This window comes from Netta rufina, assembly GCF_964035555.1.
Source record: "Netta rufina genome assembly, chromosome: 25".
NCBI lineage: Eukaryota > Metazoa > Chordata > Aves > Anseriformes > Anatidae > Netta > Netta rufina.
In genome coordinates, this window is record NC_140149.1 from 806,464 (window position 1) to 820,420 (window position 13,957).

At 55.3% G+C, this 13,957-nt stretch overlaps 1 protein-coding gene across 1 annotated transcript in view; it reads right to left on the bottom strand.

The window, feature by feature from the left end:
• Window positions 1-701: 701 nt before the first annotated feature.
• The window catches only part of KIRREL3 (kirre like nephrin family adhesion molecule 3), a gene marked incomplete at its 5' end in the record, with an annotated part of 321,389 nt that continues 308,133 nt past the window's right edge, over window positions 702-13,957 (bottom strand). Inside the window, 3 exons of the mRNA XM_084301594.1 lie at window positions 702-2,099; window positions 2,529-2,615; window positions 13,743-13,852. Coding sequence (XP_084157720.1) covers window positions 1,656-2,099; window positions 2,529-2,615; window positions 13,743-13,852 — 641 coding nt within the window. The 3' untranslated portion in view covers window positions 702-1,655. The remainder of the gene's footprint in view (window positions 2,100-2,528; window positions 2,616-13,742; window positions 13,853-13,957) is intronic.

Consider the following 13,957-nt stretch of genomic DNA (forward strand, 5'->3'; position numbering starts at 1 on the left):
GCCTTTGGGGGCTGAGTTGCTGCCTCCTTCCTGCCCTGGGCACCCTAGTATTTAATTCCTTCCTCCCTTCCCCCTCCCATTTTTTTATTTTCTTTTTACATGTTGGCCCAGCCCCGTGCCTTAGCGCTGGCGCGGGGGCTCATCCCCGCAGCCCCCCACCCACGGTGCCTGGTGTCGGGGTCCAGGGTGGCCCGTGGTGGGGTGAGGGGACGGGACGGGACACGGAGGTGACTCGGTACGCATTAATTTAATTAATTTAAAAGATTATTTATCGTGGGGCCTCCCCAGGTGCCTTGGCACCCAGGCCTTGGGTGGGGTGGGGGGGCGCTTTTTGCTCCAGGAGTGCTGGGAACAGTATTTGGGGGCTCCCCCCCTCCTCCGGGGGTGCCTTTCCCCACCTTGCTTGCCTGGGCCCCCCTGTCCCTGGTGAGGCTGGGTCCTGCAAACCCCTGGTTCTGGGGGGGGGCACCCTGAGACCCATGGACCTGGGGGTGCCGGGGGGCTCCTCCTGGCTCCTAATAAAGGTCCTGGTGAGTCTGGGCTGGGTCTTCCTGTGCCAGGATGGGGATGGGGGCAATGGGGGGGGGGGGGGGAGGTGTGTGAGTGGCACCCCGGTTGTGTGCAGCCCTGCCGTGTGTCCCTGGGCCATGTCCTGGTGTCCCTGTGCTCATGTCCCCGTGTTCAGGTCCCTGTGTCCTGAAGTGTCACTGTGCCTAGGCTGCATCTGTGTGCTCACGTCCCCGAGTGCCCCCGCCCATGTCTCTTTGCCCACAGGCACCCCAGCCCCTTGCTCCAGGGGCTGTCAGGTCCCCGTCACCGTGTCCTCAAGTGTACCTGGGGGCTGTGTTCCTGGGCTCATGTCCCCGTGTGTGTGTCCCCAGGTGCCCTAGCACGTGTCCCAGGCTCCCTGTCCCTCCCCGCCCTTACCTGCTGTGTCCCTGCTGTGGCGCCCCACGTCCTGGCTCCTGCAGGGATGGAGCTGTGGGGCCCTGCCAGTGGCTGCCCCTGTGCCTCAGTTTCCCCGTGTACCGAGCCCCCATGGTGGGGTCCTCACCCCTGCAGCCTCCCCACCCTGGGGACACTGCTGCACACCCCAAGCTCCCGGGGGAAGGAGGTGTCACAGCAGGAAGAAAGGCACGGGAAGCAGCAGCATCCTTGTCCTCGTCCCCTCCCGGCGCGGCCATCAGCCCAGGCGTGCCACGAGAAACACCTCTTGTATTGCCCGCGATACAGCGCGGTGAGGCCCTTCCCGGGGGTGCTCTGGGGGTCCCCGTCCCCGCTGGCATGTGTCTCCCCCCCACCCCCCATCCCACCACGACGGGACCCCCCCGAAATGGACTCTATAATTATGGACACCAAACACCAAGAAGGAAGGAAAGGAGCCAGGGGCGAGCGGAGCGGGGAAGCGGAGGCGAGCGGATGGGTGGGTTCAGGGGGGGGCATTCGCTGGGACGGCGGTGGCCCCAAGCCCCCTCCACCCCACACCTTTTGGGGATGGCGCCGCATCCTCGGCGGGGTCGTGCTCAGTGTGCAGCGGTCCCGTTCCCCGCTGGCACAGCCCTGCTCTGGGGGCCAGGTCCTGGCTCTCCCACCACCGGCGTGACCGTCCCAGTGTGGAGAGCCCCCAGCCCGTGCCCCACGGGCATCCCCGGGGTTCAAACGTGTGTCTGCATCCGCCTCTGCAGGGGCCGGCTGGGGTCCGAATTTTGGGACGAGGACTGGGAATGGTGGGAGGAGGACGCGGAGGCTTTGCTGGCCTTGTCAAACTGCACGTAGCCGTCCTGCTTGCCGCTGCTGCTGATGCTGCTGTCGCACTGCGTGTCGAGGAAGGAGCTGCTGTCGCTCATGGAGCCGCGCTGGAACTCACGCTCGCACAGCTCGATGGAGCTGCTGCCCATGCCCAGCACGAAGCGCTGGCTGTAGTCGTAGAGGCGGCTCTGCCCGCTCAGCGTGCTGTAGATGTTGGTGAAGGACATGCCCGTGGGCACCCGCTGCTTGCCAGCAGGGCGCAGGTCCGCCGGGCAGCCCGACAGCGAGATGGTGGGCGTCGAGTGGTGCTCCTTGAAGGTGTTCACACTGTAGTAGCCGTTGGTGGGATCCTGCGGGGTGGTGTTGGTGTTGGTGGGGATTGGGGGCACCCCAAACTCCCTCCAGCTCATTGGGGTGGGATAGGGATGCCCTCCACCACCCAACCTGGCTGCAGCATCTGAGCATCCCCCTGTGTGACCAATTCCCCCTTCTTCTCCCCCCTACCCTGATCCTGGCACACACCTTGATTTATTTTTCTTGCCCCCAGAGGGTGCTGAGACCAGCAGATGGCACCGGGGGTACTGCAGCATCCCTCCTGGCATGGGGACAGAGGTCACCACGGGAGCCAAGGGGTGGCATACGGCAAGGGAAGGGCTGATCGTGCCCCATGGCTGGCACAGGGCCACGCCGGCACCCGAGGGACACGGAGGCACCTCCGTCTGCAGGGCTGGGGACAGAGGGTGGCTGCTGTCAAGGCTCTGTCCTGGGGCCTGGCTCACCTTCAGGTTCTGGAACTCCTTCTCCTCCTCCTTGAGCACCTCGAGCTGCTTCAGCACCGAGTCCTGCTGGAACTCCCCCCGGTCCATCTAGGAAAGGAGGCAACTGGGCATTAGCACCCCCAGCCCTGCTCCTGGTGGTGACTCCAGGAAGGACTTGCCCAGGGCCACTCCAGCAGGCAGCATCAGCACCTCTACACAGCTGATGCTCTGCTCACAAGTTGCTTTCTTCCCCTCTGGCCAGAATCAAAAAGGCTGAGCTGATGCAGAGGGTGAATTATTCACAGCTGTTGTGGCTGCGAATTGCTGACAGTGACACCCCTGTCCAAAACAACCCCCAGAATGTCTTTTTTATTTTTTTTCCTCCTCCTTTCTCATCCTTTCCTCCTAACCTGAATTTGGCTCCTAGACAACTTCTCAGTAAAAAAAAAAATAAAATCCCAGATGGGTTTTGGCATGTCCTTAATGCCATAATTAATGTGAAATCCTTATTTTATTTTAAATTCTTGACTTTGGCTTCTCTCAAAATATTCGAGTCCTGGAGCCTTTACCCAGCCTTGCTGGGAGTGGTGCCGGCAGGGACCGGTCAGGAACTGACACCTTGGGGTTGATTTCTGCTCGCTGCTGCTCTGGATACGGATGCTGCTGCCCAGGCACACCGGCCTCACCAGGGCAGCCCGCTCCTCCCCACCTCATTATTTCTTCTTTTGAAGGCTGACCGCAACTGGGGGCAAGGTGTGCGTTAATTAGAATACGACTTTAATTATCCGTACTTCAGAAAGGTGGGTCTGTGCAGACGCTGAATAATTATCGGCCAATTTCTCAGCTGCCTTTTATCTCTGCCTGCATGGATCGCGCAGCTCTGGCTCATAGAGGCGCCGAGCCCCGTCCCACTTGCAGACCCAGGGCTGCACAGCCGGCCTGCCCGACTCCTCCGTGTGTGCCTGCTCTTTTTTTCCCTCTCTTTTCCCTTTTTAAAATGGTAAGTGGTTGTGGAAATTCACCCTGCAGTGCTTTCTGTTCATCTTCTGAAAGCCTTTGATATGGCTATTAAATGCAATAAATTAAAGTACCTGAGTTTTTCCAGGAAAAAAAAAAAAAAAAAAAAAAAGAAAGCTTGTAAGAGCCATTGATTTAGTAGGATAAACACACGTGTCACCAAGCACGAAACTCAGGGCAGCTGAACCTGCAGCACGAGGGGCCCCTAAATCCCTGCAGGACGGCTGCAGGAGGCTGCACATGGCTGTACAGACTGTGCCCAAAGGATTTCCAAGTCCCCAATGGAGAAACCCCTTCTCCTCTCACATTTTGCTGGGGTTTGGTGGTGACTGGGGGCTGGAGCGGGGCAGGGCAGCACACCTGCCAAGGCGGGGTCCCACTGGTGCCTTGCAACACCAAAGTCGAGTGGTGGCATGGGTTTTCTGGGGTCTTGTAAGGCGTTTCATGGTGCCTCTTGCCATGGTGATTTGGGGTGCTCCTATAGCACCCCAAATTCCGGTGAATCATAGCACCGGTGAATCATAGAATTCTATGATTCTATGATTCTATGATTCTATGAACTTTCGTCCCCACTCTGCATATTGACATGTAGCCACCTGTTTGAATGAGGAGCCTCCTCATTAACAAGCTGTTTATATACAGCAGCTCGGGTGGCATTTGATAGTCACGCAGCAGTCCGAGCGCTGCCCACTCCGCAGCAGATGCCCTTTTGTGCTCAGAGGGATGGAGAAGATATGGAAGCCATTTAGCGGGGGAAAAAAATAAAATAAAAATATGTAGCAAAAGCCACTCACTTTGGGTGAGCTGGGAAGGAGCTGCCTGCCCCTGCCCAGGTCTGGGTTAAAGGGTCGTGCTTGAGCTTTGCCAGCCGAGGATAGAGAAAGGCTCGTGCCTCCCTCTGGCTGATTTCCCAGCCAACCCGGAGCAGCACAGGCCTGGCCGGTGCCCATCGGATGCCAGGATGGGGATGAGTGTGGTCAGGGACTCCCAAGCTCTCTGTTTACCCAGGGATCAAAAGGAGAGGAAGGAACGCAAACGAGCGCCCCGCTGCCCGCTAATTGACAGCATGAGATTGCACTGAGCTAAGTCGTGGCGCGGGCTTTAATAAAGGTCACGTTAATGAATGGCTTAATTTGGGAATTAGAAATGAACGGCTGCGCATGCTGCACGGGGACCCAGTGCCCTCTGATGGTGCAGGGGCTCACTGCAGCACCACACCCCCGAGGGAGCCCCCAGCCCCCCCAGCCCTGGGCACAGGCAGGTCCCCAGTGGGCTATAGAATCATAGAATCATAGAATCATAGAATATCCTGAGTTGGAAGGGACCCTTAAGGATCATCAAGTCCAACTCTTGACACCGCACAGGTCTACCCAAAAGTTCAGACCATGTGACTAAGTGCACAGTCCAATCTCTTCTTAAATTCAGCCAGGCTCGGTGCAGTGACCACTTCCCTGGGGAGCCTGTTCCAGTGTGCAACCACCCTCTCTGTGAAGAACCCCCTCCTGACGTCCAGCCTAAATTTCCCCTGCCTCAGCTTAACCCCGTTCCCGCGGGTCCTGTCACTAGTGTTAATGGAGAAAAGGTCTCCTGCCTCTCGACACCCCCTTACGAGGAAGTTGTAGACTGTGATGAGGTCTACACAGTCCGCAGCAACATAGCAATTCCAAAATAGCACCCCAAATTCCGGTGAATTCATTCACCGGGCCTGATGGCACCGGATGGGATGCGCCTCTCTCGGAGAGGGGTAAGGATCTTTGGTCAGGAGTTGGCAGGGCTGATAGATAGGGCTTTAAACTAGAGTCGAAGGGGGAAGGGGCTAAAACCAGGCGCGCCGGTGAAGACCTAAGGGATGGTACGCTAGAATCAGAGGGGCTGTGTGCCAGTGAGGTCCTTCGGTCAGCTCCACAAGGTGCTGAGTGTAAGGAGACGCACTTGAAATGCTTTTACACGAACGCACGCAGTATGAGGAATAAAATAGATGAGCTAGAAGTCCTGGCCCAGTCCCGCAACTACGACATCATCGGCATAAGCGAAACCTGGTGGGACGAGTCCTGTGACTGGGGTGTTGCGATAGATGGTTACAGGCTCTTCAGGAGGGACAGGCAGGGAAGGCGAGGTGGTGGGGTGGCGATGTATGTGAAGCAGGGGCTGGACTGTGTGGAACTTCAGGTCGGCGATGGCAAAGTTGAGAGCCTCTGGGTAAGGATCAAGGGACGAACGAATAAAGGGGATGTCGTTGTGGGAGTCTATTACAGACCGCCTGGCCAGGACGATAGCGCCGATAAATTATTCTTTACAGAACTAAGAGAGGCCTCGAGATTAACTCCCCTTGTCCTTATGGGGGACTTCAACTTGCCGGACGTTAACTGGGAGCGCCACACGGCTGACACAAGCAAGTCCAGGAGGTTCATGAAGCACCTAGATGATAACTTCTTGGTGCAGGTGCTAACGGAGCCAACTAGGAAAGGTGCCCTCCTAGACCTGTTGCTAGTAAACAGAGAGGGTCTGGTGGGAGATGTGGTGATTGGTGGCCGCCTCGGCCATAGCGACCATGAAGTGGTTGAGTTCAATATTTATGGTGACAGAAGGAAAAGTGCCACCAAAACCTCATCCCTAGATATGGGGAAAGCGGACTTCAGGCTGCTCAGGGAACTAGTCAGCAAGGTCCCCTGGGAAACTGCTCTTGAAGGCCTCGATGTCCACCAGTGCTGGTCACTCTTTAAGCGATGCCTCCTAGAAGCACAAGATCAGGCAATTCCAAAATATCGCAAGTCAGGCAGGCGGGGAAGGAGGCCGGCGTGGCTGACCAGGAATGTTCTAATGGAGATTAGGCGGAAACAGAGAGTGTTTTGCTACTGGAAGGAGGGCCAGGCGTCATGGAAAGAATACAGGGATGCTGTTCGTGTTTGTAGGGAGAAAGTTCGAGTGGCCAAAGCACAGCTAGAGTTGAAGCTGGCTGTGTCTGTGAGAGAAAATAAAAAGGGTTTTTTTAGATATGTAAATGGAAAAAGGAGAACTAAAGAATACATAGGGCCGCTCCTTGATAGGGAAGGTCTCCTCACAGACGATGACGTAGGCAAAGCAGAGATGCTTAACGCCTTCTTTGCCTCTGTCTTCAATGCCGATGATGGGCTTCGGGACCGAGGGTGCCCTGAGCTGGAGGACCGGGACGGTGGGGATGACAAACTCCCAACTGACCCTGAACGTGTGCGGGATTTGCTACTCCACCTGGATCCCTACAAGTCCATGGGTCCGGATGGGATTCATCCCCGGGTGCTGAAAGAGCTGGCGGATGTCATCGCGGAACCTCTTTCAATTATTTTTCAACGATCCTGGGAATTTGGAGAGGTCCCGGTAGACTGGAAGCTGGCAAATGTTGTGCCAATTTTCAAGAAGGGTCAGAAAGAAGACCCTAGCAATTACAGGCCTGTCAGTCTCACGTCAGTGCCTGGTAAAATCATGGAGAAGTTGGTTCTCGGACTTATTGAGGCGCACCTGGGGGACAGAGCAGTCATTGGTCCCAGCCAGCATGGGTTTGTGAAGGGTAGGTCCTGCCTAACTAACCTGATTTCCTTTTATGATAAGATCACCCGTATGGTGGACCAAGGGAAACCAGCTGATGTGATTTTTTTGGACTTCAGCAAGGCTTTTGACACGGTTTCCCATAGGATCCTACTGGACAAAATGTCCACCATACAGCTAAATAAAAACATCATACGATGGGTGAGCAATTGGCTAACGGGCAGGGCCCAAAGGGTTATGGTAAATGGGGCTGCGTCAGGCTGGCGGGCGGTCACCAGTGGGGTCCCTCAAGGCTCCATTTTAGGGCCGGTACTTTTCAATATTTTTATAAACGATCTGGATGTAGGAATAGAGGGTATTTTGAGCAAGTTTGCTGATGACACCAAACTTGGAGGAGTTGTGGACTCAAATGAGGGCGTAAAGGCCTTACAGAGGGATCTGGACAGGTTGGAGAGCTGGGCGATCACCAACCGCATGAAGTTCAATAAGAGCAAGTGCCGGGTCCTGCACCTGGGACGGGGAAACCCTGGCTGCATGTACAGACTGGGCGATGAGACGCTGGAGAGCAGCCTGGAAGAGAGGGATCTGGGGGTCGTGGTAGACAGCAAGTTGAATATGAGCCAGCAGTGTGCCCTGGCAGCCAGGAGGGCCAACCGTGTCCTGGGGTGCATCAAGCATGGCATCGCTAGTAGGTCAAGGGAGGTGATTGTCCCGCTCTACTCTGCGCTGGTGCGGCCTCACCTCGAGTACTGTGTGCAGTTCTGGGCACCACAGTATAAAAAGGACATGAAACTGTTGGAGAGTGTCCAGAGGAGGGCTACGAAGATGGTGAAAGGCCTGGAGGGGAAGACGTACGAGGAACGGCTGAGGTCACTGGGCCTGTTCAGCCTGGAGAAGAGGAGACTGAGGGGAGACCTCATCACAGTCTACAACTTCCTCGTAAGGGGGTGTCGAGAGGCAGGAGACCTTTTCTCCATTAACACTAGTGACAGGACCCGCGGGAACGGGGTTAAGCTGAGGCAGGGGAAATTTAGGCTGGACGTCAGGAGGGGGTTCTTCACAGAGAGGGTGGTTGCACACTGGAACAGGCTCCCCAGGGAAGTGGTCACTGCACCGAGCCTGGCTGAATTTAAGAAGAGATTGGACTGTGCACTTAGTCACATGGTCTGAACTTTTGGGTAGACCTGTGCGGTGTCAAGAGTTGGACTTGATGATCCTTAAGGGTCCCTTCCAACTCAGGATATTCTATGATTCTATGATTCTATGATTCTATAGCCCACTGGGGACCTGCCTGTGCCCAGGGCTGGGGGGGCTGGGGGCTCCCTCGGGGGTGTGGTGCTGCAGTGAGCCCCTGCACCATCAGAGGGCACTGGGTCCCCGTGCAGCATGCGCAGCCGTTCATTTCTAATTCCCAAATTAAGCCATTCATTAACGTGACCTTTATTAAAGCCCGCGCCACGACTTAGCTCAGTGCAATCTCATGCTGTCAATTAGCGGGCAGCGGGGCGCTCGTTTGCGTTCCTTCCTCTCCTTTTGATCCCTGGGTAAACAGAGAGCTTGGGAGTCCCTGACCACACTCATCCCCATCCTGGCATCCGATGGGCACCGGCCAGGCCTGTGCTGCTCCGGGTTGGCTGGGAAATCAGCCAGAGGGAGGCACGAGCCTTTCTCTATCCTCGGCTGGCAAAGCTCAAGCACGACCCTTTAACCCAGACCTGGGCAGGGGCAGGCAGCTCCTTCCCAGCTCACCCAAAGTGAGTGGCTTTTGCTACATATTTTTATTTTATTTTTTTCCCCCGCTAAATGGCTTCCATATCTTCTCCATCCCTCTGAGCACAAAAGGGCATCTGCTGCGGAGTGGGCAGCGCTCGGACTGCTGCGTGACTATCAAATGCCACCCGAGCTGCTGTATATAAACAGCTTGTTAATGAGGAGGCTCCTCATTCAAACAGGTGGCTACATGTCAATATGCAGAGTGGGGACGAAAGTTAACTCCATCACCGCTATTAATAAGGATTATGAGCGCACAGACAGCAGGGGAGGAGGAGGGTAGAGAAAAATGTTCAAAACAGAGCAGGACATGGGGGCACCAGCTAGGTCCCCATTTCCAGTGGGTCCCATCCGTGCCCAGGGCAGCGCAGAGCTTCCCAAGTGCCGACGAGGGCCCAGCCACCCTGTGCCACCTGCAGGCTTTGCCTGGTGCCCGGCTGCCCTCTGGACTAAGCCACCAATATGCTGCCATCCTTTGGCCGCTCTGCTGCCATGCCGATGGCTGGTGACAACGCTGTGCACCGCCTTGTTGGAGCCGAGTGCCTGCCATCCCCTTCCTGCTGGTGCTGCTCAACTCAAGGGCATGGCCAGATCCCGGGGACAGCGTGCCAGCTGCCAATGCCGCCTGGCAGCACTGGGTGGTGCCAGCTTTGGCATCCTGAGACCAGGGTGCTGCTCTTACTCTCTCCCCCTCCCCATGCCCAAGCCTCACTGGTCCCTCGTGACCCACATGGCTACAGGGTGCAATGTGTGGCATCCGTAATCATTTCGTGCCTCAGTTTCTCTTGCTGCAAAAGACTCCCCACTGCAAAGCAACATACCAGGTTTTCTACGCTGTTTCCTACAGCCATCAAGGTGATTCCTCAAGGTTGTGCATGGCAGAGAAATGATTCTTAAATATTAAAATCCCAGGCTGCTCCCTTTGCTGGCAAACCCGCCTTGCTCGCCAGGCTGGGTATGCTCCAGCACCGTGCTGCCTAATCCTCCGCATGCTGAAGCTCTCCCTCATTTAGCTCCGCAAAATGAAGCTGCTTTCATCTGGGATGGTGAATTCAACAGACCGGATATTAAATTCTTTGCTTTCATTACAGGAGACAATATGTTTTTAAAATGGGTCTCCCTGCGGAGTCCCCGGCAGGGTCCCAGCACAGAGGCAGGCGATGAACCCATACAGGCTGGCGAGAGCCCTGCCTGGGGGGCTGCTCCCCTCCTTGCTCTGGGTTTAATTATAATGTTTTCTGCTTGTCGGGTAATTGGATGACACTCAGATGTACTTTGAAACTTGCACAGGTCAAACCCTAACAGAGGTGAGGGACGCTGCTTATCAGATTCCTGATAATCCATGGGGTGCTTGAAGCATTTCTTGGGAAGAAAGGCAGAAGCATGATGCCCTGGCAGCTGGGCTGCGGGTAGAAATTACTCTTGCCCTGAATTTCTGCTTTTTTTCTCTTTAACTTGGACCTGAGCTCACCTCCTGAGCCAAGGATGTGTGCAGTGGTGGCTGCAGGTGCGACCAAAGTGGGGATTTGTCCCATGGAGCAGGAGGATGGGGAAAAAAAGTAAGTGGAGCAAGAAGGCCATCAGCCCGGTTTTGTTGTTTTCACCATTCTACTCCAAAGCGATGCCTGGGCCCACCTGGCAGCGCTGGACCCCGTTTGATTTGGGATGCTCTTGTGTGTTGGTCCCTTTGGGCTCATCGCTGTTATGAGTATCCCTGGCAGCAGGGAAGTCTCATCCAGCACCTTCAGCCCCATTTCACAGGTGGGTAAACTGAGGCACAGACCCTAATCCACCAGAAGTAACAACCCCATCACCGAGCCGTGACAGCAGATGAGGATAAACCACATCCAAGCTGATGGTCCTTCACTCCTCTGCTGTCCCTCATCATGGCCAGGCAGCGTCGGAGCCGAACTGGTGTGCTGCTACCAGGAACCCTGGCATGTCAGGGCTGAACGGAACAAGAGACAAAGCTGTCATTGCAGAAGGCTTGCCTTTTTTTTTTTCTTTTTTCTTTTTTTTTTTTTTTTTTCTGGGATCACACGCTTTAACGGGAGCTCTTGCCTGCAGCTTCTGGTGGCTGTTTGCTTGCTGGCCTCTTTGGGCTGGCAGCCTTCCTCCGTCTAGAGGGGGGGCACTATGCTGAGACAACGTGAACATATGCAAATCAGACAGCATGACGTGTCTCCTAAGGTGTTAATGAATTTACAGATGCATGAATAATTATTTGTGAAAAGCACAGAGCACTGTGGAGGTCACAGATGGCTGCAAAATAACAAATGCAATAATGATTTTCAGGAAAAACTAGGGGGAAAAAAAAAAAAAGAGTCGCTCTGCAGCCCAAAACACTTAAGCAGAGCAAAGCACCGTCCATGCCACAGCTGCACCTCCACTCCCGCAGGGCCTGGGACAGAGGGAAGGGGCTGATGTGGAGCTGCCTTTTGTTAACATCTGCATTAATGATCGTGCTGCTCCAGTGCCCAGTGTGTTAATGCAGTTCACAGTTGATATTAAATTGCAAGGTGTTAGGAACATTGTTGAGGACAAGGAGATAATTTCAGGTTCCACCGTGGGCAGGAAATATCCCGGTGAGCTCAGGAGGTGCAAACGAAGGAGCAGCAGGGGCCACGGTGCTGGTGCAGGGAGGAGGGAGAGCAGGAGGGGATGGGGTGAGCAAGCAGGGTGCTGCAGCGCGTTGCCACTGCTCCTGCCAGAGGGGTCTCACCACCCACTGCTCGTTAGTGGATGAGTTCTGCAACTTCATCTGCCGGTGACAAACACAGAGCCTGATCAGGAAGCTGTGCAGCACCTGGGCCGAGGCAGCTCACTGCCTGAGGAGGCTGCTCCCAGCAGCGAGCAGGGGGAGTGGGGTGAGCACCCGAGCAGGGAAGGGAATTTGGGGAGTGTTTGCTGGGGGTGCTCTTGCCAAGGGCAGATGAGGACAGGGAGGATCCGGTCCATGCAGTGGAGGGGCTTTGATGTCTTCTCATCTCCAGGGATGTCCCAATCAGTGCCAAACTCGCATGGAGACCCAGCATCAAGCTCAGAGACTTTAGGCCATCTCTTCCAGCCTGTTGGATGATGTTGCTCTGACAGGGTTATTTTCAGCTCATGTGTCTCCAGGAAAAGCTTGGCCATGAGAGTGGGGAAATCTCCTCCTCCCCCCAGTCCAGCAGCCAAGCACACTCACTGCTATGCTGTCATGTTGTACCTCACTGTGCTTGATTTTGCCTGCCTTGGTTGCGCTCAAATAGCTTTAATACAGCATGCTGCAACCAAATCACCTCTCAGAAATCTTTCTGATGAGCTAAAACACATGAGCTCTCTAAACCTCTCCCTGTAAGGCATTTTTTCCTGCTATCAAATCAATGTTGTCATTTTTTTCTGCACCATTTCCATCCTGCCAACATCCTTATTGAAACGTGCTCAGCGCCGTGCCGTGCTGCTCCGGTACCAACCTCATCAAGGGCACACGTGGATGCAGAATCGCCGTCTGGCTCTGGTGAATGAGCCAAGCAAGCACTGCACCCTGCTCGCCCCCACAGTATCCTGCAGGCTCAGATCCTGTCCCTGGCCTCCCATCACCATCCTCATCCCCATTTACCGCTCGTCACTGGTAAGTGTCACTCATCTGTCTTCTCTGCTGAGGCTTCCAGCGTGTTGATGGAGCAGCAATTGGGCAAATTCGAGCAGCATTTGAGCATTTGAGCAGCATTTAGGCAAATCTCAGCCCTTCCTTTGGAAGCTCCCCGGCAGTGCTGTACAGATGGTGGCACAGGGTTCCACGCAGAGGAAACTCCGTATTTCCCATCATCTCTGCAGCATGGTCCGAAACCAAAGCCCAGCCTGCTCTGCCCTTATGCTGAGCAAAGCTGCTTGGCTGATCTAAAAAGAACCCCCCCACAAGTTTTCAGACCCCTTTCCTTCTTCCCTGCCTGGAAAGCAGAGATCCCACTTACAGAGGTCACCTCTGCCTTTGCTGGTCCCTCCTGGGCAAAGCCCCTCTGAGGATGAAGCTCCCAGCACAGAAACCTCTGTGCTTGGCTGGCGGGCTCCATTGCCTCCTGCATCCTCACTTGCTGTACACGTGCACTGCCCAGCAGGGTGTAGTGATGCTTTCAACTGCTGCCCCAAAATCCAGAGGGCAAAAACAACCCAGCAGCCTAGAAAGCAGCCCCCGCTCGCTTCAGCCCTTTCTCCCTCTCACATCTGCTCTTTTCTCCAACCTTTTTCAGCTTCCTGGCTTTCTTTGGCTCGACTCACCTCATCACTTGTTCGGCTTGTATTTGTCACCTACAACATGACACCAGCAAGCAGCAGTGGCAGCAGGCTGTGCCTCAGATGTGGAGAAAAGAGGTGCTGGCAGTGAGAGGAGTAGCCCGTGCCCGTGGGGATATGCCAGTCCTGGGCCGAAGCTGAACTCACCGTGGGGATGAATTTCCTGCTCATCAGCACCCTCCCCTGCCCAGCCCTCCCCAGCGGCAAATCCACTCCACGCTGGGCTGGCCACACACCGCTGGGTTAGCAGTCTGCAAACCACCGTCTGCATGTGCTGCTTTTGCACTTATTAATATCTCAAGCGTATCCAGGAGAGTGCCGTTCGTGCTGGCTAATTACTTTATTATTATCCCGTGTTCACCTACTGTGTGCCTGCTTGCAGTTTGCAGCACTTCACCCCGCGTGAGGTGGCAAACTTGCTTTGCAATTAGCCCCATGGGCAGCTGGGCTGCTGCAATCAGCCTCAGCCCGTCCTTGCTCCTCATTAGCAAAGTTTCACTTGAGGAGCTTTTACTGCATGGTACCTCAAGAGGAAGGTTTTGGATGAGCATCTTTGCCCAGGGAGGGGATTATGGCACCGCACTGTGTGTGCCTGTGCTCGTTACCATCAAACCCGTTAATTGCTTACAGGGAGGGGAAGGAAACCCTTACCATCAGCTGCTTGATCGTGGGGTGCTCCTCCGTCTCTCTGCCTGAGGCTGGCTCCTTGTGCACAATCTCCACGCGGATATCGTTCTTGGCAGAGACCACACCTTTCAGATCTGGACAGAGAGGGAGACGGAGAGGGAGAGGGGTTAATGAACGCAGCCGTGCTGAGCACCCTCAGGGACCGGTCTGAGTGCACCCCTAACCCCAGCTCAGTAAGT